The sequence below is a fragment of the Opisthorchis viverrini genome, assembly GCF_000715545.1.
Source record: "Opisthorchis viverrini unplaced genomic scaffold opera_v5_261, whole genome shotgun sequence".
Taxonomy (NCBI): Eukaryota; Metazoa; Platyhelminthes; class Trematoda; order Opisthorchiida; family Opisthorchiidae; genus Opisthorchis; species Opisthorchis viverrini.
Window position 1 is genome coordinate 111,160 of NW_008751917.1, and position 23,568 is coordinate 134,727.

At 42.6% G+C, this 23,568-nt stretch overlaps 1 protein-coding gene across 1 annotated transcript in view; it reads left to right on the plus strand.

Annotated features, from left to right (window-relative positions):
* The window catches only part of T265_09167 (hypothetical protein), a gene marked incomplete at both ends in the record, with an annotated part of 30,123 nt that extends 16,836 nt beyond the window's left edge, over nucleotides 1–13,287 (plus strand). The window contains 4 exons of the mRNA XM_009175178.1: nucleotides 712–858; nucleotides 7,688–7,820; nucleotides 11,355–11,596; nucleotides 12,933–13,287. Of these exons, the coding sequence (XP_009173442.1) occupies nucleotides 712–858; nucleotides 7,688–7,820; nucleotides 11,355–11,596; nucleotides 12,933–13,184 (774 nt within the window). The remainder of the gene's footprint in view (nucleotides 1–711; nucleotides 859–7,687; nucleotides 7,821–11,354; nucleotides 11,597–12,932) is intronic.
* Nucleotides 13,288–23,568: the final 10,281 nt, after the last annotated feature.

Here is a 23,568-nt window from a genome sequence, read left to right on the forward strand (position 1 = left end):
AGCAGTAAGCACATACTTCATGAAAACAAAACTATGGTGATACAATCGGGAATGCACAGCAGGTCCTGGTATGTTATGTCGGTAAACGTAGTGGCCAAATCGGGTCGGTCCAGCTGCCATCTACATCCGGGTTTTAGTCCTAATGTTATTCATTCCAAACTGCGGCTGGATTTAAATCTGTTGTCTGACGTTTTGGCACAAATCAACAAAACACAACGATTTTGACCTATGGGTCAGTTGAATGCCCTTCTTTTAGGTTCTGTAGTCCCAGAGGGTGGTGTGGTTCGGTTCGAGCAAGTCAAAATCTTTGTGATTCGTACGAGTAACATCAAACTCTGAGTAGGGCTGGTGGAAAGCCGGTACAAACTAAACGAGCCTCTTCAGAACGCAGCCGTTGACGTATTCAGTCATTTAAATACTGATAGGCATTCATTATGTTTTACCTGACAGGTCATCACGATCAAGTTTTAAGTAATAAAAAAAACAAAGTGGCCAATTTAACCAATGTGAGCTGCAAAATTCCAACCATGTGTTCATCAGAAAACTATCTGGCTGCGTTTGTTTGGTGAGTCGAGTTCAGAGGGAAGTGGATGCAGTTCGTATCCGTACTCTATCAATAAGGACGGGAATATAGTTGAAAAGTCCATTTTCGCATCCTTTTATGTTCTCTAGTGTAAATGCTAACACTCATATTACTATTTACTGTTTTAGCCACCGATACCTGTCTTGAAAATGGTGAAATCCTTGCCGCTCTGGGCTTTCCTTCTGTTTGTTATCGGATACGACTGGAACAATTACACGTTCCTTACAATCATACCAACGTACATGCGTGAAGTTCTGGCTTTTGATATTTCGGAGGTAAGTGTTACTTCATGCAGCTGGATATTGTTGTCTAATAATCTAGTATTTATGTGTGCTATGGCTTTTACCTAATACATATACTACCAGATTCTCGTAACAAATTATTGGGAAATGTTCCAGACTAGGGTAAAAATCTGAGGCATTGTGGATGAGAAGCACTTTAAGTGGATATTACCACTCCTTTGTTAGCAGCTTGTCAATTCAACATTTTAACTCTCCCGATTCATTGTGCGTATGCAGAAATGAGTTCTGTATTCAGAAGGTACTACAATGGGGTATCCCATGTAAGGTTACTTTTTAGCGAATATATGTCATATATGATTTTCTTTCTAAAATAGGTAAATTTCTTATATTTTGTTTGAAAACAGCCCGCTTCTCTACAGTTTACGAGCTTCAGTCCCATTGCGGTCCTGAGTTTCTTCCAGTGTTGTGATGTGAAAACTAGTGAACATAGAATTAGTGAGCGGCAGTCTACCTGATTCGTACGAATACGATATTCTTTCAGTTTGTGTTTGATACCTGGTAGTTGACTATTTGATTTAATCGTGTATTTCATACACTGTTTAACAGAATCGTGTTCACTCGTTCCCCTCGAAGAGACCATCCTAACGGAGGCCCATTCCAAATTCCTGTTACGTTCATGTACTACGCAGAAGAAACCATATCTCAGAGGGCACTACTTCCTACTTGTCATTTAGGCATCTTCCAGACGGGACAAGCCTTGTTTTATTTTTCGCATGACACCGAAATGAAAGTCGTCTATCAGTTCTTGCCAACCATGCCAAGAAGGCCAACCGGTAGCTAACCGAACGAAAAACAGTGAGTCCTCGTACTCCGAGTACTCGTATTACCAGACGATATTGAGGTAAAGTCATACTGTCCTTCACGATAGGAGTATAAGGTAGTAAGACGCTTCTTCCAAATACCTCCTGATAAAGGACGGGTTAGAAAAGGTAGGCCACAAAAATCGCACAATCGAGTCGCCCAGCGGTTGACCGTGACCGCCGGCGCATTATCAATACGGTCAGACGATATTGAGGTAAAGTCATACTGTCCTTCACGATAGGAGTATAAGGTAGTAAGACGCTTCTTCCAAATACCTCCTGATAAAGGACGGGTTAGAAAAGGTAGGCCACAAAAATCGCACAATCGAGTCGCCCAGCGGTTGACCGTGACCGCCGGCGCATTATTTACTACGGTCGAAATACTTTTAAAACTCAGGATTCCGGTGCTGCTCAAAAGGCGCCTGATGTAAGGAACCGCATTAAGAGTAATACAGTAAAGCTTCACTCCCTGCGTCCTCGTACCAGGCTGCCCCCTGACGCCGTATCAGACAATTAGGTCATCGGGCCCTGGAAGTGTCCCCAAGAAAACCATAACAACGGCCCCCCTCGCGGTTCAGGCTCTTGACACAGAATTTAGGAGCAGGGTTCCAGGACAAAACTCCACATCTTCCTACAGCAATATAAGTCCGACTTTTCAGTCAAAGGCTCAAGGCGGAGTAGCTCAACCAAACATCCATCCCCTTCTGTAACAACCGGAAAGTATCGTTCGCCTTTGCAGCTCCTTGCACGCCAGCCTTCCTTTACGACTCCTCCCCACCCGTCGAACGATGCAGTGCGACCAAACTACCAGCCCCGTAGCCATTGATTCGTGTTTAAACTTTCTCTCAGAAAAATAAACCAAAACAATCACCCATTAACCTCAATGGATATGTTCTACGCTGCAGACTTTAATGTCCGTATTCTATGTCAAACTGACCAACAGGCATTTTTTCTGAAACTTTTCTTTGTCTGTCGGTATACGCTGTCTTCGAAAAGCGCCTACAAGACCCAACTTCGGTCGTCCACCTTAAGCCGCTTAGGATGAGCTCTGTGTGGTTGTCTGGCTCAATTAACATCAATGCCGACCGATGCGGTATCAGCAGATGCTGTAACAGACTGCAGTTCTGAGACCGAGAGGGGCAGGTTTTAGCTAGATCTTCTGTGACTACTTTAGTCAGCAAGAAGGACAAATATTGTAATCCTGGTGGGTGATATGAATGCTAAAGTTGGCCGACTAAGTCCGGGAGAAAGCAGAATTAGGTGGTGGATTTGGAATTGATGCCCCGCGTACGGATAATGGGGAGCGACTGCTTCAGTTGTGTATGGATCATCGTCTATTCCCGGGCAGTAAGAACTTCCAACACAAACGCTCACATCAAGTTACTTGGAGGCCACTAACCCCAAGTCGGTCGTGGACTCAATCGGACCATGTGATTATCATTTACGGATGGAAGCCTTTGTTAGGGATTGTCGTTTCTTATGCGGTTACGCAGCTTGACTCCGATCATTCCATTTTGGGTCCCCGTTTATCGCATTGATTTCTGTCAGCATATCGTGTACCAAATCAAGGCGGTTCCATTCATCAACTTCGAAAATTCCAGTAACTCAAGAGTATCTAGTTAATCTGGCTAGAAGGCTGCTGGAAAGATGCAGATGACGAAGACTGCAGGAAAGGTTCAGTGGAAGCGAGTTAAAGAAGATATGTTGTCAGCTTTCCTAACTGTTTGTGCAAGTTGTCCAAGGCGACTAAATAAACACTGGATATCGTCGATATCGGCAGATCTTTGCTTACAGGAAGGCCATCCCACCGAGGGGCAACTGTAGTGGCGCACGCAGATATCTCGAACATCGGACAATCAGGAGCCTGAAGAATGACAGTACGCTGGTAAGTTTTGAAAGCCAAGGAGATGAAGAAGGCGTTCGCCGCAGGCAACTGCCGCCCTATATTTCAGTTAGTTTGGTCAACCGGTCAAAAGAAGACGGGTGTCAGTGAAGCAAAATACACGGAACGGCAATTCACTCACAAAATCGCTCTCTCTAGCGATGAGCTGATCACTTCAAAGAACAGCTCAGCTAGAGTAACGCACTGGGCCCGACTGGAACATCGAACTAGCCCGCAACTGAAAGCAAACACGAGCTATCAATTCTCCAGCACTACGCGGCCATCGGCGCAGATGGTCTGTCAACCAAGACGCAGAGAGGGAACATCGAACTAGCCCGCAACTGAAAGCAAACACGAGCTATCAATTCTCCAGCACTACGCGGCCATCGGCGCAGATGGTCTGTCAACCAAGACGCAGAGAGTGTATTGCCCCGCAACGAGAAAACAAAACACTAACCAGTAAACTGACTCGGATCGACAGCCGCTGTTTCCTTAGAAGATGATTCCAAGACTCAACATACCAGTGTTTAATGACACAGGGATAAGTGATCCAAGCGCGCAGTCAGTGGTGCTCGTACATCGACGCTATCGCCTTTAATGTGTAGTTACCCTATTCCCTCGAAGGCTTGGTTGTATATCACCTACTCTTACTTTCTGGTGATCGAAACTGTATCAGCCGGAACCGAATTGCCAGTAGTACGTGATTTGTAGCTGATAAATTGAGTAAAAAATTGAACATTACGAGTTTGCGCGAGCTCCGGGATTGTTTTCAATCTTTCTACCTCCACAACTCACTCAGAAGTTTGAACTTGTATGCGACCGCTTAGTCCCACTCTGCGCTATAGATTTCCAACATTACTTGATTCAATCCCATTCGAAGAAATCCGTATAGCTTGGGAGACTGTGTTTAGAAATGAGCACTGAAGCTGTTTGCAATGTTCAAAAGCGACGGAGCAACGGGAGAATTGTTTACGTGAAACTTGATTAACAGAGAAGCCACTGGCTGGAAATATGGCCTGCATTGTGTACTACAACACAAAACAATCTCCATCGGATCAAATAAAGCGGTTAATCGCGAAAGACGAATTCATCAAGGTTCCTAAATTCGGGCCTATACGCCGAAGGTCAGCTTCTCACAATGGAGTTTCGTGCAACACTACTGATATTATGAATGGCTACCGAATGCAGGCAACTAGTTTCTTTGATCCATTGTTGCAACTTCAGTAATTATCAATAGTGGTGCTCATAACTTGTTTTTTGAGCTGTGTTATGAAATTCGGAACTTTTTAATGAGGATTTCATCCTGTATATGCACTCATTCTGTACCGAAGAGCCGGGAAAGTCTCTAGAGCCGTTCCATCAACTGTGCGCATCTTGCGAACTACCAGAGAGATTTGAACTATCAACTATTCCGAAATAGCTATGGGAGGAGAATAATTCACGAGTCGCGTGAACCCCCCTAGCTAAGAAGTCGTCACTCAAAAAGCCTGTCAGAAGCCAATCACTTGGTATGAATCCGTGAATGAAGTGAGATTAATACTTTATCTGACGTGAGTGCGAGTTAATCACACTGCTCACCAACCTTGGGCCGGACGGTTGAATGTTGCGTCACTGGTTGGGAGACTGTGAGTGGTGAATGTACTTGTGATGCCCCCTTCCGATGAATTATAAAGGCCGTACCATGTTCTTTGCTTCCGGGGACAGATAAACTTCAACTGTGCGATAATTTTAGGGTGTGCAACATTCTGAGAATGACCGAGTTGATGCCGAAATAACACTGATCATATGCCAAAAACTTGAACACGTTCGTGATAGTTCTTAGCTCTAATGAATTATGTCCGACTTCATGGCGAGCCAGACGGCATTCCGTTTGACGGATTAGTCAGTCAAAACAGCTTGGTGTGCAGGGTCACTGAGTTGTCTGACAATGCCACCCTGCATCTCGTCGGTTGAATTTATTCAACGATTGAGCAATACTATTGTAACGGTGATACTACTGATGGGGAGACACGCGAGTAATATGTGTTGTTCGTGGAATTTCGCTTTGCGCCTTTTGAAAAGGGGAGATCTGTTGCGGAATTTGTGGAGTCGCTTTGTAACATTTGCTTGGATTTGAGCGGGGGATGATTGGAGTCAATGAATCTCCAAGGAAGTTCAAAAAGACGCGTTCAGGAGAAGATGGGTGTCCAGTTTTTGTAAATAAGATGCAAATTAGAGTTTTGCTTCCTTGTCCAATAACCCAATAAATAACTCCGCAGCGAAGGCCTTCTTCCTTTCACTATTAGTACGTTTTATGTGTTTTTGTTAAGTTACTGGCACTTATAAAATCAATACGACAGGTTGGAAGTCTTCATCACTCCAGTCGAGGTACTGATGCACTTAGGATGACAGCGAATTTCTCACTTCTACGCATAAGGCTCGTAAAACCCTTGAATAGCTCATTCCCGGTTTCGCCATACTTAGGGTCGTCGCACAAATTTAGGGCCTGAGTCCTTCTGAACTCTATATGCCAGCTGATCACCAAATAGGCTGTAAATTAATTTTTCGGCGAGAGGGATTTATCAATATGTTTGCTTCATGCCATACGTTCACTGTGCTTCATAAATACATGAACTGGAAAACAAATGCCTCCAATTTTTTCCATTGTTCCATACTTTATTAGTATTTTTAATACAACCGCTGATCCAACCAAGTTCATATGATGTACGTACAATTTGGAACTTTCATTCTCCCGAAAAACTGGTTGGCTAGTGATATACCATAAATTTGTGCCGTAAATACATATGCCCAGCCGTTGGGCAAATAAGAACCCTTCTGAACAAAAGCTTGTTAAATATCGCATAGTCAAGAAAGCATATAACAGTCTGGAGCACTCATGATTTTGTTTATGCGTCCAACGCAATGGCTTTATCCTAACTGTTACGTTCAAACGAAGTAATATTGCTAAATTTACTGATTTGGTTTTTGATGTCCCTGAAGTCCGCGACTTATATACATTTTCCATTGACATTCATCACCCAATTGTTTGTTCCCCAAGCATTAGTTCTTAAGCTCGTTTTGAGGTGCTTGTATCATCCACGTTGAACTATGAGATACGTAATTTCTAACGGCCCAACGATTAGTCGCCCACCTTGGGACGGGTCGGTGGCACTGCTTTACCAAGCGTGGTTTACAGTCCGTCTGTATAAAGTTTCTCATCCATGATGGATTATTACAGTACGTGTGTTGCATGCTTATTTGTTTGTAGGATGCCTGCGGATCGGTCCAACCCACTTGCGCACGACATTGTCAGTCGACGGGAATTCTCTCCTTGTGGGTTGCTTTGCTGGTTAGGTTGGTCACACGGGCGGAGGGGTATGAGTAAGTGTATGCAGCACATGGTTTGTGACCAGAAGCGTTTAGGAAGTGGCGTTAGTCAAGCTGACTGGTGAACGAGAGAAGCTTCTCAGGAAGTTTGCCTAAAAGGGCGGTGTGAGTCTGCTTTTCACCTTGTTGCGGTTTCAAACGAGTGGCTTTTTCAAATAAAATACTGACAATTTCTTTGCCGTACTAGCACAATATCTGGATTAGAGAGGACTGCTGTCTTTGGCGCCGTACTTTTGTCTTTTGATATAAATAACAGTGCTGTTTTATTTTAACCTTGTTCGAAGGTAGCGAAACATCAGTGAGTTTTAATATGTTGCATTCCTACAAGACAATATGATATACTCTAGGGTAATATAGTGCAATATAGTATAATGTTATTGCACTATCATATGATACAATGTAATAAAACAGTGGTACAATACGGTGAAATCTAATCTAATCTAAGTATAAATATGAGCATAATTATCATATAAAACGGTGTAACTGATGTAAATAAAATGTAAAGTAGTATGATGCAGCGTAGTACAGGGTTATATAATATAATATTAGTGTTTCTTGCGAGGGGAGACGGTTGCTCTGGAACGTTTACGGAAACGTTACTCAGAATCAGTCTACTGTCCCTCATCTAAGGGGTTATTGACACAGAGGGCACCAGTAATCCCGGTTCCCTGTGTGGATTTCATCTGGAGGGTCCACATAAATTTACTTCAGGTTATTTTGATTTTTCTTGGCACACCCCTTTTACTGCGAACAGAACGCTGGTTTATCGTCCTTACCGTTCCTTGGCCTTCTGATCGGCCAAATTTTCTCCGGTTGGCTGACTGACTGGATTTTGGCTCGAAAGCTGCTTTCAGTGAATGTGGTGCGAAAGTCTGCAACGGCGATTGGTGAGTGCACTGGAGATGGGCGTAGAATTATTTATTGTTGAGCTTCGCCATATTCTGCCATGTTGTCTTGTGCCTAGTGGAATTTTCGCGGACTACTGTCTGATGTCATGGAAGCTGTACCGACATCAACACGTGTATTCAAGGCGAATGTTTTATCAATGTAACATCCAGGTCATTTACGCTGTTTATTTTCCAACACTGTCCCACGTTACGATTCTGTTTCCCTTGGAGGTCAAAGCAGCAGTAGCACACGAGCATCCATCATTTTCAGTGGCAACCATTCAAAACAATGGAATGTCGGTAAGGCACAAAAGTACATGTTTGGAGCTGCTTCACTTGGAATTTCGTGAACCACGTTAGAAATAATAGATTCTCACACTTTGTTTGATATTTCATGGCGCCTTCCAGCTCTAGACATGTAAGCAGGTGGACTCTACCGTTTCGGTGTCTCAGTACGTCCGGTTGACTTTTAATACCATGCCATCCGAAGATTTATGCAGCAAGTGCTTGGTCCATGACTCTTCACTTTCAGTCAATAGAAGAAACAAATGCATTTCAGTTTTTGTGTGGAGATTTAATATCAATGCCAAGACGCACCAAGGTAAGACTGTAATGCCCAGCTGAAAGTCCATCTGTAGAAGTCTGCTTGAAATATTTGTGAAGCAGTTATTAGGCATTATTTACGAGATTTCGACCTGTAAGTGAAACCAGTCTATGTTGAAAAGCTGAGAAGCAATGTGCAGCTGTTTCACCCTCTCCAGGAGTCATCGGCATCAGGCATCTCAGATAGTCTCGAAACAGCTACCTCCAGGTAAGCTGGCCGCGAGCGGTTATTCAGCAGTGTGATTAATGCGCACTCAGGCACGGAATCCACATCATGTCACCTGTTGACTGGCATCTTGAGTGACAAATTCTCAGATGGATAATTTACTCGGGTGAATTTTATTCTTTTTCTGGGTTATTTACTGAATGTTGCTAGTGTAGGAAGATCTGGGGTTCGTTAATCGAGAAGACTGAATTTTGAGGTTAAATAAAGCTTTTTCACTCTGTAGCCAATTTCAACAGTAAAGCAAATAATCCGTCTGGGGTGTAACTAAACAGGGACATTCTAAATTCTGGGCGCTAAGTGGAAAGATAGGCTCAGAATCGTCAACCGGTCCCTAGCACGTTACGCGGTGGCGGTGATGGGTATCGTGTGGTTGCCCCTTTTTACACCCAACCGGATGGTCAACATCTAGTATGCCCCTGCGATATTATGCTCCCTAGAAGAAGGACGATCTAATCGGAAGAGCTTTTTGGATTCCTGCGGGATGGATTATCTTCAGGGATAATTCATGGTGTCCTACGTCAATGGACCAGGTTGTTAAAAAACAAACTGCAAGTAATTTTAGAAATTCTCTTACGTAACAACAAAACCTGTATTCTCCGACATAGCTTGACCCGTGTAAAAATTGGGATAATCATAACAAAGATCCCCAATTTTAAGTGCAATCTTTCATTTATGATACAGTATAACAGGACCTTAAAAACATCAGCTAGACGAGAGCTCATGACTTTATTGAGGCTTAGATTAGCGTAGATTATTATATTTAGCCTGTTATCTGTGTACCACATGTCAACCGATATTCCACCTGGTCCTATGAGAGGATCGATGGCTAGTCCGACGAAAAACTATCTTACTATTAATCAACGGTTAGATGAATCTCTGGATCCGTTAACGGCTGGTTAGACCGAGAATTCACAGAATTTTCAGTTGTTCCCTCAAGTCAAGTAACATGAGTTACTGGGTGGCCTAAATAGCATTCGATAACATCATTTGTGGTCTCCTGCGTATGTTGCTCCCGTTTTTTGAAACGCCGCTGTCACAATCTCCATTCATATCCAACGACATCCTGGTGTAAGTGATAGGATAGATCTCAAGTGATTGTAACAAAATAACTTTGGTTTCTATCACTTTCGGAAAGTCTAACAGATGTGGCAAGTAACCGGTCACACTGAAGACCATGTTGTCACTATCTAGCCGGAATACTGAGCTTATGTCGCAGCGGCGTTGTGCGCTGTGTTTGCTTCGCAATGGATGACAGGTGACATCTTGCACCGACATGGCTATTAGCTGTGCTTATTTTAGTCCTGTTCGAAAATGTGAGCACCTTGTTTTTGTGTGTTCCAAGGACATTAGACCCATTCGGGCTAAACGGTCACTCTTCCTTTTTATTCCTCGTTGGAACATTCTTCGTGGTTTCTGGTGGTTAACTGGCAGCATTTACCATTGATTAACTGCTCTCAGTGGGGTTTATGTGTCCACCTGCACACAAGGCACTGTTGGATAAAAATAATTATTGGCATTTTTTACCTACCAAGCGCAACATGGCTGTGAATTTTCGGATCGAGATGCTAAAGGGTTGGTTTTGGGAAGACCAAACTCAAGCTGGATATCGTTACTTGATATGTGGGCGTAAGAAAAAAACTCTGGTAGTAATGACAAAACTTTGTTTGAACTGGCCAGAAGGGCCGATTAGAGGTTCAGTTTTTTGGGAAGTGTAGAATCCATTGGTGAGTCAAAAAGCTCTTGGCGGAAGAAAATTGTGGATTTTCTAGGGACGTCGAAGGTGCGCCCCTTCAAAATAGGAAATTATGTAGACACCTGAGAATGAACGTTTCCACTGGTTTCCTAGAGTGTGGTCTATCCACAGAGGGTCTCCTAATGGGGTTGCCGTGAATGGTTGCGAAACAGCAAATTAATCTGAGTAAACCGAGCAAGCCTGCGTCACCAACTCTAATTACAAATGTTTCTAGTAACCGGCAGTCAAAACATCATGGTGATACACGGGTAGTCGACAAGCAACTACTGATATCAAAATCGACATCGCAGTCAGACTTAATCAAATGCCATGGAGTATACGGAAGTCCTTCCAGTAGACTCGTCACCGCCCAGCCAGCATGGTCAAAAGTAACGCCCTAGGACTTTGTGACACACAGGAACTTCATTACTGGTAATGCGACGATTTAACCATTGAGGTTTATCGGATGGATATTATGCCACTAAAGCTTACGCAGCAAAGCCACTAAGGAGAAATAAATAGAAACCCCTGAATTCGTGGTGTGGTTCTGTGAAGAGTGTGAGGGGTTTCGGTACGTGGCCGTGAATTTGCTCGAAAGACCTTGCCCTAATAATGAGGTGTAAAATAGTCAAAATCACTGTCCCTTACAACTGAAGGGCTTGTTAGGTATCTCCTACAACTGTATTCTTTCTAAATATCAGAGTGTGATGTTTCTTTGGAGAAGGCTTCTAATTAGTTAGGAGACCTGCGACTGAACCTAGTTTGTATAACCGGCGTGCCGCGTTACTGACATTTTTTCCAAAGCCTTCAGTGCCATTATAGCGAAGGGGGACTGTGTAATAAATTAATTGTACCGTGCATCAATCCTCTCCTTCTATCTGATTGACGAGATTGAATGTAGCTAAAACTCCTTATATCTGTTTGTACACTTGCTTTTTGAAACACATGCTTTTCCTAACCATTCTTATTCCAGGAATGTTCGTGCCCGGCGTAGTCCTGATCGTGATTAGTCTGCTCGACTGTCAGCACAAGTACACCGTAGTTGCCATCTTCACCTTTGGGTTAATGTTCAATAGCGGTGTATTTGCTGGTGGGTTCCTGAACCCAATCGAACTCAGTCCAAGACATGCTGGGATTATCCTTTCAACTGCAAACACCCTGAGTGCGTTGACTGGGGTATTTGCACCTATGTTGGCTGGTGTGCTGACACCCCACGTATGTCACGTGTGACAGATTTTATCTGATAATTTAATTTGCTGGTGTGTGCGTTAGTCGCCGTGGTGGAAAACTCTATCAAGACCTAACTCTTCAAGCTTACAGTGAGCCCATGACATAGCCATGTTGAGAAAACAACTATCTTTATGCTTCCCATTAGACTTCCTCTTTCTCACCAGAGGTATACTTTAAACTTATGCACTCTACAGTGATTCCCCCATAGGGATGGAGAATTCTGATCTTCCTATGATGCCTCTCTCTAAGGCGATCGCCTTTCAAGCCGTGGCTGCCAGCGACTGCCTGTTGGAGACTGGCCTCATGCCAGAGATTATTATACCGACCATTCATGCTATGTTCGCTTCCCTTAAGTAGCGGTGGAAGTCCTGGTGCAAGAATCACAACCATGTCACATCTACCCAACATAGATGGCTAGTCTATTTGTGTGTGTTGTTATCTTGTTTAAGGTTGAAAATCCCACGTTCTTCTTGTAAGCTTTGTAACAGTTCGGCTAGAATTTCTTATTCTTCAGGCGTGAATGTCAGCCTAAACGAGTAACACATCCCACTAAATTGATACTTCGCCTTGCCGGGCTGCGGCAACCAGCCCCATACGTATTTTGCACTTGAGGAGTTCATCGTGATAGTCCTCCGAGATGACTACTGGGGCAGAATATTCATGGTATAGAAATTTGTTTCATTAGATCTCATGCACTGAATAATCCTTTCTGGCGTAAAGTGTTGCATGAATTATGTGGTTTCAGCTACATGTTTTTACCCAACATGACATGATACTGATTCCGGGTGTGAATTGTTTTACTGAGGAGCTCTGAAGAGACTGTCAGTTATCGGCGTCAAACCAATTGCATCTCTCCTCTGTTAACGAAAAAAAACAGAGCCTCATAATGTAGCTAACTTTGTGAAGTTGCTTTTGGACAGCATGCCGATCATTGTCTTATCCTTAATTTTTATTTTGTCGGATTTTCGCGTAAGGGGCGGCTGTATCGTCCTTTGCTTAGCTTCACACCAGGCCTAAACTAGACGCAACTCGGAGCTTGACTTACTGTCGCTTGCGTAATCTCTTTGAGAGGCAAGTTAAATCAATCTACTCATACTAATCGACTTCGATTTGGTGACTAATACCTTGACTGTCGGTTTGGAGGTTTTCGTGTGACTTGCTTGGCCAGTAAGTCTTCAGTCGTTGTTGGTTGCATATGTCAGTGATGTCCAATATATGTTATGGTATTCAGAAACTTAAACTTCACAGGATTATCCTTACTTGAGAAGGACCGAAGTTGGCTCGCGAAAGTACAACTTATTTTCTTTGTCTATATCCACAGGGTTCTTACCATGAATGGCGCAGCGTGTTTTTTGTGGGCACGGCTGTTTACTTTGCAACCGGCATGTTTTTCGTGTGTTGTTCATCGACCGTGATTCAACCCTGGGCTATCGATCCAAGGGGCGTTTCATGCGGTGGGGATTTGGAAATTCCAGTCAACCTGAGCCTTTCGTCCAGTTCCATTGATTCGAAAGCGGCCTGGCATCAAAAGAGAGAAAACGACATGTTTTCTGTCAAAGTAGCAAACTCCTGATTTCATCTTTCTCTTTTCTAGCCATATATGTGCCGACGTATTTTCCATTTTCTCTAACAGTTCTGCGCCGCATCGTGTTGTGCAATCTGTATTCGAACGTCAATTTACTGATAATCTCAACTAACTACTGAATTGTGCTTGATGCATCACTATCGGGCTTACTTGGGCATCGTTATTGTCGTTGAAAAATGCTTTATTAGAGATTTACTGTGAGCTATGCGCTACATGTCTGCTCCCCGATCGGTTTTTCGTCTTGTGTTAGAACAATGAATCGCATGAGACTTATTCGACCTTTAATGACGTGCAACACAGATATACACGGGGCGAATCTTCCAATAATTGTGCCCTAGCTTTTGGTTTTGTCGCCACATCAGTGCAAGATCACTTTGAAGCCTAACGGTTTAGTTATTTAGGACCCACCATGTAGTAATCAAAGAAAAAACACGAAAAGATTTTCGACACCTAATAGTCTCAGTATCTCGTAAATATTAGACATGTGGTCAGGAACATAAAAACGTTTCACTTGGATGCTTCATTATTCGCATTGGATGTTTGGAGCATCAGTCCACGATCCTCACTGCCCTAGTCGAAGCTGTATTGAGAGGGCGTGGAGAGGTAAATGACAAAACTAAACCTTCGATTAATCATAAATTCTGCACGTGAATAAAATACCTAGCAAGTTTCACCTTGCATAGCTACTTTATGTCTTGGACAATGTGCGTGACCCTCAAAATGACAGTCACGATGAGAAGAGAAATTCCGTGAATGTCCGGAAGATTGTTCACAGTCGCCACTCTCGTTTGAACGGTTGTCTTCCTGTCCTGGCGCAATCATTCTGGTGAATCCACACCAAAGGAGGGAGCACTGAACCCGAGTTTCGTTCTTATTGGAGCTCATTAGCAGTACTTCCCCCCTTCGGTGTGGATTCACAAAAATAATTGCTCCAGGACAGGAGGACGACTGTTCAAACGAGAGTGATGTGAATGTGAACGATACACATCCCACAACGTGCGTCCGGCATCGTTTCTGTACCCACTAAATCACCATCAAAGGTACATTCGTGTGGAATGAGCAGCCCCGGTGGAACGACCATTGGTAGAGAAGAAATAACACTAATGGAGTATAATAGATTACATACCTCTTTCCACCGTCCATCAGAATATCATCAATTTCGCACGACGGAAGACACGTAAGATGTTGGTTTCATCACCACCGGACATAGCAGTTTTTTTTTTATGTGCAGTGTTTTTTCAGGGAATGGCTGCCCAAATAGTATAAATAATACTTATGAGGTTTTACGTATCCCGGAAGCAAGGAACATTGTTGGGACTGTTACTGCCGATTCAACACAATATATTATAAGGTCCTGGGCTTCTACAGTTCCTTCGTATTCGGTACGTAAATAAAAGACATGAGGATCGAAAGTTGTTATCCCAGGTGACACACCAAACTCTGAAAAGGGGTGCACCATTTAGGAGTTACCTCTTTCAGTTTCCACTTACTGGTCTTATGCAGCAAAGTACAAAATGCCAGTGGAACCAGCATAGCATACAAGCAGTCTAGCGGAGTTTCTGTTAGGGCTTTTCTTTCTGGATACTGCCGCTCAAAATATCAGTCTGGAAGATGCGATATTATTTTGTAGCATTGAACCCACTCCACCTTACTAGTGACAACCATTTTCACTTACATTAAGCCACTGGATATGCCTGCAGCATATTTAAACCACTTTCGTCCATCCTTCTCCATTATGAATGAAAAAATCATCTAACAAATATTTGAGCATGCAAACCTTAGTGATTTTCAAAGATCTTGTTTGCCGGATATCTATTATTGGGGTACCTTTTCAGGATTAAACACTTCTCACTGTTACCGTGGCATACTCCTACTTGGGACAGCTGTTCATAACAATCAGTTTTCTGTTTCGATGGAAGGTCATATTACATCAGTTCCCTGATGGCATGCTAGTAGTTCTAACATTCACCTGCTGATCAATTGCATTTTCGCCTTGAATTTAGCCACCTGCCCTAAACTGCACCACACTTTTTTATTCCTCAGTTGCTAGCATTAACTATCCCTATAACTGATGTGCCGATTGGGAAGCAATTTCAGAAATTTGTATTATTTTATACGCATTGTTTTTTAGTTAGGATATTTTACAATGCACTCGACCAGACAGCTGATTTGCGAATAGCCTTGCAGGGGTTGATAATAACCAAAGAAAGACTTAGTGGCGTGGGACAATAGGATTAATGAAAACAACTTGAGTTTCGTATACTGAAGGTTGTATTTACAGATTTATCAAAATCGGACGATAGGTTAAACTAAGAGTAATGCTCGCGTTTTGTTGGTGTGACCAAAATACATCATTTGACAGATATGTTGCGGGAGTTCCCGGCTTACTTTCGCCACTTATTTTAACATTAAAATGAGGATTCCAGGTGGTATATAGGTGTTTCCGCTGCCCCGTCTCTCACATTCCGTTGACATCTGAGTATTCCCACCTAGCGGGCGAAATTCACTTGCAAGTCGCTACTTATGAGTAGTGCGAGTTAAATGGGATCTGACAGGGCCTAGTCGAATTATGTTCAATTTCTGTATATGATGGGCGGTGAAATATGTGAGTAAAATCCAGCTACACAAGGATTAATACGACTGTATCCGGTATTTCATATAAAAATGTTTTACTTCGACTTAGTTGCAATGAATTTAAATCAGCTCCACATTTTTGTGTTGATTGTAATCCGGCCTTTTAGCTTCTCCAAGTAACGATAAACTCAGCAATGCGCATCAGCAACAGGACATCACGGATGCTTGAGTTTTTCATTCGTTGCTTTCTAAGTGAAGTCGCTTGTAATCAAGCGAGCCCTGCAAATACTCTTCAGAAGACGTTATTACCAAGCGCTGGCAGTCATTCATAATTTGATGTAGCAGGACAGGTGAGTTGAAAGCCATTCACAATGCTTGCGGGGGGCAGTTCTTGAACGAAACAACAACGAACCCAATTGAGTAAGAATAAAATAAATGGAATTCCTGTTGTAATAAGCTGCATCTCCAGGCAGCATGTGTTCGTCCTCACAACTTACATGGAAATGTTTCTTGGAATCAGTGCTCTGATCAAATTTGAACACCTTAACATGTTTCGGAACACAACATAATCATCACGGATAATTAGTCGAGCTGAACCCTCCATAAAAAGTGAATAGACATGAGGACAAGAGTAACGGAAAACTAAAAAGCTGCTGTGATCTGGTTCAACCGCTTGCATAATCTCTGAGCTATAGACTCCTAGCTATCTGTGTTGAATTACACAAAAGAACACCATGGTTATTCCACGATAGGGTTGACCAGATGTCGTGATCGATCGTCTCCATAGTAATTCATGGGTACTTCTGTGAAATTGGCGGCTACGAAGATCGAAGGGAGATGTAATCCTATTGGGCTGTAGATCTGACATATATTAACATAGTTCATACCACTGAGTCAACTATGTGCTGATGAAGTTTTCGGTGCATGGAGTCCGTAGAATTTGTAGCGGATCTGAGGTAGGTCCCGGTTTAGGAAATGTTATGTCCTACAGGTATTTGTTTTCGCTAAGCTTCTGATTAAATTAATCCGTCTGTCAGGTTTATCGCCCGATATAGGGCTGACTGAACATGCGTGTTGTTTTGACATTAGCAGTTGCCTTCCGCACTATTTACAGCTTTGTGCAAGCTAGTCCGCTGATATTCGTGGCTATGTCGAAATCTATCAGTATCCCTGATGTTGTGGTTCCTCAGCAGACTGTCAGATACGGAAACATTTCCTTTCCGGACTGAGAATAAATCGTAAACAAATAGTCATTCATTCATAGCTACGGGCCCCAAATAATTCACTTAATAAAGCAGAAAATTAGCATCCAGCGGAACTAGTCTATTGAGACCATAGTTCTATTCCTCGAGGGATGATTATTATTCAATATACACCCTGTCACTTCTTTTGCGAGTATCACCAACAAGCAGGCAATAATGCCCAAGAAGTTATGGGTGACTACACTTTTATTTGTCCGGATCCGGAGTGGAAAATTATATATGCAAATTGACGGAGAGAATAATTCAAGCTGGGTTTCATCCGCTGTGGATTGATTTTTGCAGCCACAGTTGTTAAAAAAAGGCCGAACTGCTGAGGATGAAATTATGACACTCGTACTCGCAGTTCCAGTTTACTGTTGGCAGGTAAACGTACCGCTCAGGGCCACATGTGCACAATGCCTGGAGTTTTTAACCCATATCGAAGGTAAAACTGAGTTTTAACTGTTGATAAAGCCAGGAAATCTTGGAGAACCCGCTTGTTTGTTTGTGATGCACCACTCACAAGGTTGCTGAAAATTCGTCGGCAGCCCACGACCGGTTTCGCCCTTTTTGGGGCTTATCACGTAGGCACAATCCCCGAGTTTCCGTCAACCTTATGTTCTACCCGCTTGTTTAACAAGCGTAATTATGATACGAGTTTTGTGGATCTGCTAATTCCTTGGTGGTTCAAAGTAAGAAACTGCGTGCCTGACACGTGTGGAAGTGCGTTCGACTTTAATGGGCCAGGAAAGGAAAGATAACTACTTACCATCAACGCATAATGCTGGCATTCTGTTGAAGATTGGTTTGGGTGGTAAAGCAGGAAATGAAGTTATTTCTTCTCAAGGACCACCCGGGCACACTCTGCATGACATACGGGGTAAAAAGTAAGAATGCAAAAACAAGAGATATCTTGTGGGGTCGCGATTCGGGTAGCAAACAACACATCACCTTTGTATTAGTATGTATGGTTTTGTTATCATCTTAGATTGATGGCTCTCCGGTCATGCGAGAGGTAACCGGACTTACAGATTTCCATAAGAAGCTCGTTCGTATCCGTATCAGTATGCACCTACCACATCTGCCCGCGTCATCAAAGTAACCCAGTAACAACAATGAAATTCTGATTAACAACCAAATTTCGCTTTATAATGTATTCATTTCTCAAATAAATCGATGAGAGTTGTAGGCCTTTTAACAACCATTCACTTCCAAAGTGGAAATTATGGCAAATGTTTCACTGAATTTAAATAACTTCAACATTTAACATGAATAACTCAGAACCTCAATTACTTCTTTCCATACTACACTGTAGGCTTCATGGTTCATCCCTCTCGGAAAACGATATGGAGCATCAAGTTTATAAGTAGATTTCTAAACTTGTTATAAGTTTCCCTCAAATTTGGATGGCATGAAGTGGGTGACAGAATACTTGAGTAAGGATACGGTCCCAAAACACCGTTGAGAACAGCAGTTCTCAAGTTCCTCCGTAAGATAAAAAGAAATATAGGCCATACGGAGTGTTCGTGTGCTAGTTGTTTGTTTTTTCTTGCCTCCCAATTCCTGTATGTCTACGGTGAGATAATTATCATAACCATTTTGACAAATACACTCAGTTGCGTATGGACGAGTTTCAGCAACGTTGTGAGTAGTTTCCTCTGTGAATATACCATAATTACCGTGCGAACCCAACATACTTGGGTTTGTTGCCTGCTTCAGCTGTTGCATTACAACCTTGATAATGAATTAAAGGACACTCAAACCCCACAGATCCCGCAGCACATCAGATAAGCAAAAGCTGCAAGTTTTAAGGATCTGCGGTAGACAATTCGGCCCTTCACTGGTGGTTGATCGGATGGCAGTTGATCTGTTCGCCGAGTTTGGCAACTGGCTTGCAACCAGCATCCGATCAACCACCAGTAAAACAAACCCGAGCTACCTATATTTCGACAAATTGACAATCCGGCCCTTTCTATGGTGCTGTAAGTATTATGAACATAAGTTCAACTTTGAAATGCGTCTAGAGAAATAATCCACCATATGACTGTGCGACTTTACTGATAGGCAAGAGGCTGATTTTTTTGCGGAGACAAACAGTTTTCATCTGCGGTAAAAGCGGTCTAATGCCATCGATCCAGCCTGGCGATCGTCGGATGCCAATAAAATAAAACCATAGAAAAAAGGTATAAAAATTTAGCACGTCTGACGCGGATAGTGCAAGGCTGAAAGAATGAAACGCAACGTTTACTTTTAATTGGCGACAAGCTTCAATGAAATAAAAGTCCTTAAAACCTCGAAATATTGGTAATAATCGAATACATGTGGCACAATGTTGGGTGTTTACCACAGACAGAACCACAAAGGTCGGAACCGGGCTGTTGGTTCTTTCATTGCTTGTTTGCCTATTGTTTGTCAGATTAGTTTCAGATGGATGTTTTTTTTGTAAGTCAACGTTTGGCAAGCCTGGAGCATAAAATCGCGCATTAACGGTTAAACCGGACAAGCAAAATAAAGCACATGTAAACTGGATATTGACTGCACAGATATTTGTGACTGTTTACGTTACGGTTGCCTAGAGATATGCCAGGTGTACTCCCCGTGAAAATTCGGCCCGGCTTCCCTTCTAGAGATTTCGCATGATCATTAATCATTTTTCTGTAGCCAAGCGGCTTCAGTGCAATCGGAAGAGGGATTTCTATCTGTCGATGGACGTGTAACTTCTGAAATCTTCTACCAAATGAGCACGTACAATAAACCGTTCCCTGTACGATCGCGTTTGATTCAGCTAGCCGAATTGCCGAACAATACCTTTCAGGTGAAAAGTTTTAGACCGGACTTTTTTTGACTTTTCACAAACGGTGCTCACAGTCAGCTAGCCCTTACCAGTTTTTCATCTGTCGCACGTTATTTGGATATCTTTCGTCATTTCCGTCTCCGGAATTTAATAGTGAATTTCATGTCATTTGACTCGCGTTTGTCCACAGATATCATTTGCTGTTGTAATTTAACCCTCCTACTGATGCAGCTCGTGCGTGCAATGCGCAGCTACCTAACCCCCCTCCAAATCATCGGTGAACGAAACTGCGGCAGCTACAACCACCGTAGGACGAGTACGCGGTTCTTACAGCTGACAATGATGATGATGACTGGTTCTGCTCACAGACAATTGAAAGCCACGTGTTAATGCAGGCAGCTGCTCCCCTTCTGAGAATGCCAAACGGGCCTTTTTTCGCCAAAATCGAGTCCAGAGCTGACTTTATCAATTTTCCGGTCAAACGAGCGAGCACTGAAGAGCTTTCTTTCGGGTTCCATGCTCATACGACCTAGCCCATCAAAGGTGACCATTTTTTAGCAGACAAATAACTGTACTGCGATAGAAGGTGTATGGTGTAAAACCTTCATAGATGTTTGAAAATAGATGGAGTAGCCCCACCCGTCATCCTGAATGCTCAATGTCTAACGAAGTAGATTGCGTTCCACCAACAGGCTTGAACCCAAAATGAGTAGAGCACTGTCAACCGGTAACTTTCTTCAATGAGGTAAACTGCGTCACAGTTGACTGATACGCAACATATGGGGTATCATATACGTTTATGAGGACTGTGCTGTGTTTAAATCGGACCGTACTCAGCAGCACCAACTGTTATCCAGGCCGAATAGTTGGGGAGGTTCTGTATTGGTAGTAAATCAGTGAACAACCGGTCACCCATTACTAGCATTCCATCGTCGGATCATCACAAGCAGGCCAAATTTCCACGGTGGACATGCCAATCATTTAGTTAGGTTCCGACCTCCGAGTACTTATTTTTAAGTCAGTTATCCGTGAGTCGATCAAACAGCGTTAGCATGAGCAAGTTTGTATTGGAACATTTCATGTGTCTAAAAAACTAGTTTCTGGGAACTACCCGTATACAGCAGCGAGTTAGATAACTGAAAGCTGATTGTCTCCAGCTTGGAAGTTTAAATCAGAAGCAGTTGGTTGTCACGGGGGGATGCTGGAGTTCTACTGAGATGCCAAGTATTAGTAGATTAGAATCCGATTGGAGATTTACTTGATACATCAGATAAATTGTACCCCAAGCAGTGTGATTCAAAGCATGTGCCACCTTGTACAAAGTGGAACAAGTGGTGCATGAAGCAAACTGAGCGCGCATTGCCCTGTTTAAACCCGAGAAAATAAGACACGAGGCAAAGTAAGTAAGGCGGTTCAAAGCCAATGGCACACACATCTGAGAGACTGAAGTTGGGGAAACCAAAAGCTTGAAGCACTTGATATAAGCAATGGACGGACATCAGTAGCTACCCATCCCATATTCAAGCCTATATGGCCAGTTATAGGTTCGTATTACGACAGTTACAGAATATCAATCCCGGTACCACCATAGGTCCAGCGAACCATAAAACTCAGTAATATGCGGGGTGGTACACTGTATAATCAAGGCATTGCATGATTTAACTTTCCTTGTTCTGCTTATGTGAGGCTAGATAACAGTGACGCTGTTGTCACCAATAAAGTTCAATACATTCTATAAGACTAAGCGGCTTTGAATATCAGTGTGCCACTTAAGCGTTGAAAAGATCTGAAACTGGCCATCACCTCCCCAGAGCTTATCGGCTTGACATATGAGACTCCAACCACAACAATCAAAAATGGGCGTTTACCTCAAAAGGACTTGTACTTATACGAGCAGCGACACGTCCACAGTACAATCTTTTGAGGTAAGCTTTCTGTAGAAATGAACGTAGGCCTGGTTCGGGTGAAACATAGCCTGAAACCTTTTAGGTTCTACAGACTCAAGTACATACCGTTACTCTCACAGGGCGCCGCAGTTCGTTGTTTAAAATAAGACTAAAACCTATCGCGTCAATTTGACTAAGAGGATAAAAACGAACCTGTGAATAACCTCAAAAATAGTGTAGGATTTTTCAGACAACTACGTACAACACTTTTATCAGTAGAGAGTAGTAAAATTCAAGCGTATCAATTTGTCAACTGTACCGGATGCTGCACACTCTGACCTAATCGGGCAGATTTCCGTGACAATTTTGCTGTCAAACGTGCTACCTGGTTGGAAATACCAGGTGTCTCTGTGTCCCATTATTTTACTAAACTTCTGTGTAGGATACTATGGGGAGAGCATTTCCAAATGTACCACTATATTTTTGTCCTATGTACACACGTACAACGATCCTGCGCGGTGTGTGAATTCAAAATAGAGTGCACTTCAAAAGGGACTCAAACTTGACAAGTGAGAATAAAATGGTTGTATGATTTCAGTACTGTATCGCCACCGAGGATAATTACAGTTAGTTTGTAGATCAAATTTTCAAATGAATCGGTTCAAGCTGACTGTATGCAAATATCAAAATATCACCCGCACCATACCCAAAATCTTCAGATTTTTAAGGCATACCAGTTAGTAGTTTGGGACGGCTAAGCTTTCCTACATTTTGAGTTTATTTGACGAATCATCAAAGTGGTTTTGCAAAGTGATAAATCTCGCCGCAACACATATTTCTCATGAGCGTATTTTATTAAGTTAAGAAAATACTTCAAAAAATGTACACTTCCGTATTCAAATTAAAATAAGTTCGTACCCTGTGAGAGAGAAAATTGGCATGATGCCGAGCTCATATTTAATCTGGTGTAAACATTCTGTATGCTGGAGATGAATTTGGATCAAGAATGTGGTAGACTACGTAGTTAGAGGTGAATATGTGGTGCATGAGGCGCTCTCATTGTAAACAAATGATTCTTTAAAGATTTTCTATATTATTTCTTTCACGACCGTGTTTTTTACCTCTTCCTAACATATGCAAATTACTATTGACTGCGTCCAATAATATGGAACGCTCGGCAAAAACACTAGCAGTCATTCGTATTAGTGTTGCGGAAGAAGAAATTGTGTGCTTATTGTATATCAGTGGTGATAAATGGAGGTTGTGTTTTGCTCTGCATTGAACAATTCCACTTGGTAATCCGGGTTTAAACTTGCTACCATCGAGGTTTGCGCACCTTTTGACCTACTACACCAGGATCGTCTGACCATGTTGAAATTCGGGTTTTTATTGTTATTGATGATAGCATGAGTAGCGCTTTTAAGGCACTAGAGTGTTGGATCCTTTTTGTTCATAGAATAATCGGAGAACCTCGAGGACTCTTGGGATTTTATTTTTATTTCCACCAGTTGTGGCTACAAAATAATGGACGTTTACAGCGAGGATGTGTGACAACAACATTAGACAAGAATTGCAAAGGTTCACGCGCGAGCAGGATAATTTCAAGTGAAAACCATACACCAGGCTGCAAAACACCGATACTCCAGCTCCATCCGCTGCATGTCATGTCATTTCGATGATCGGCTCTCCCATGCCTACTTCAGTCTTGAGTTTACCGGAACTATTGTGATCAGGTCAATGAGACTAGTTGTCCGTAAGCAAAACATCTGTACGAAGTGCGCATCTTCTCCGAAATGAGCCATTCTACCGCTTCTAAACGGTAGGATACTGTACTTTTCCAATTTTTTTATCATCTCGTATTTTCTACAAAGATCCAT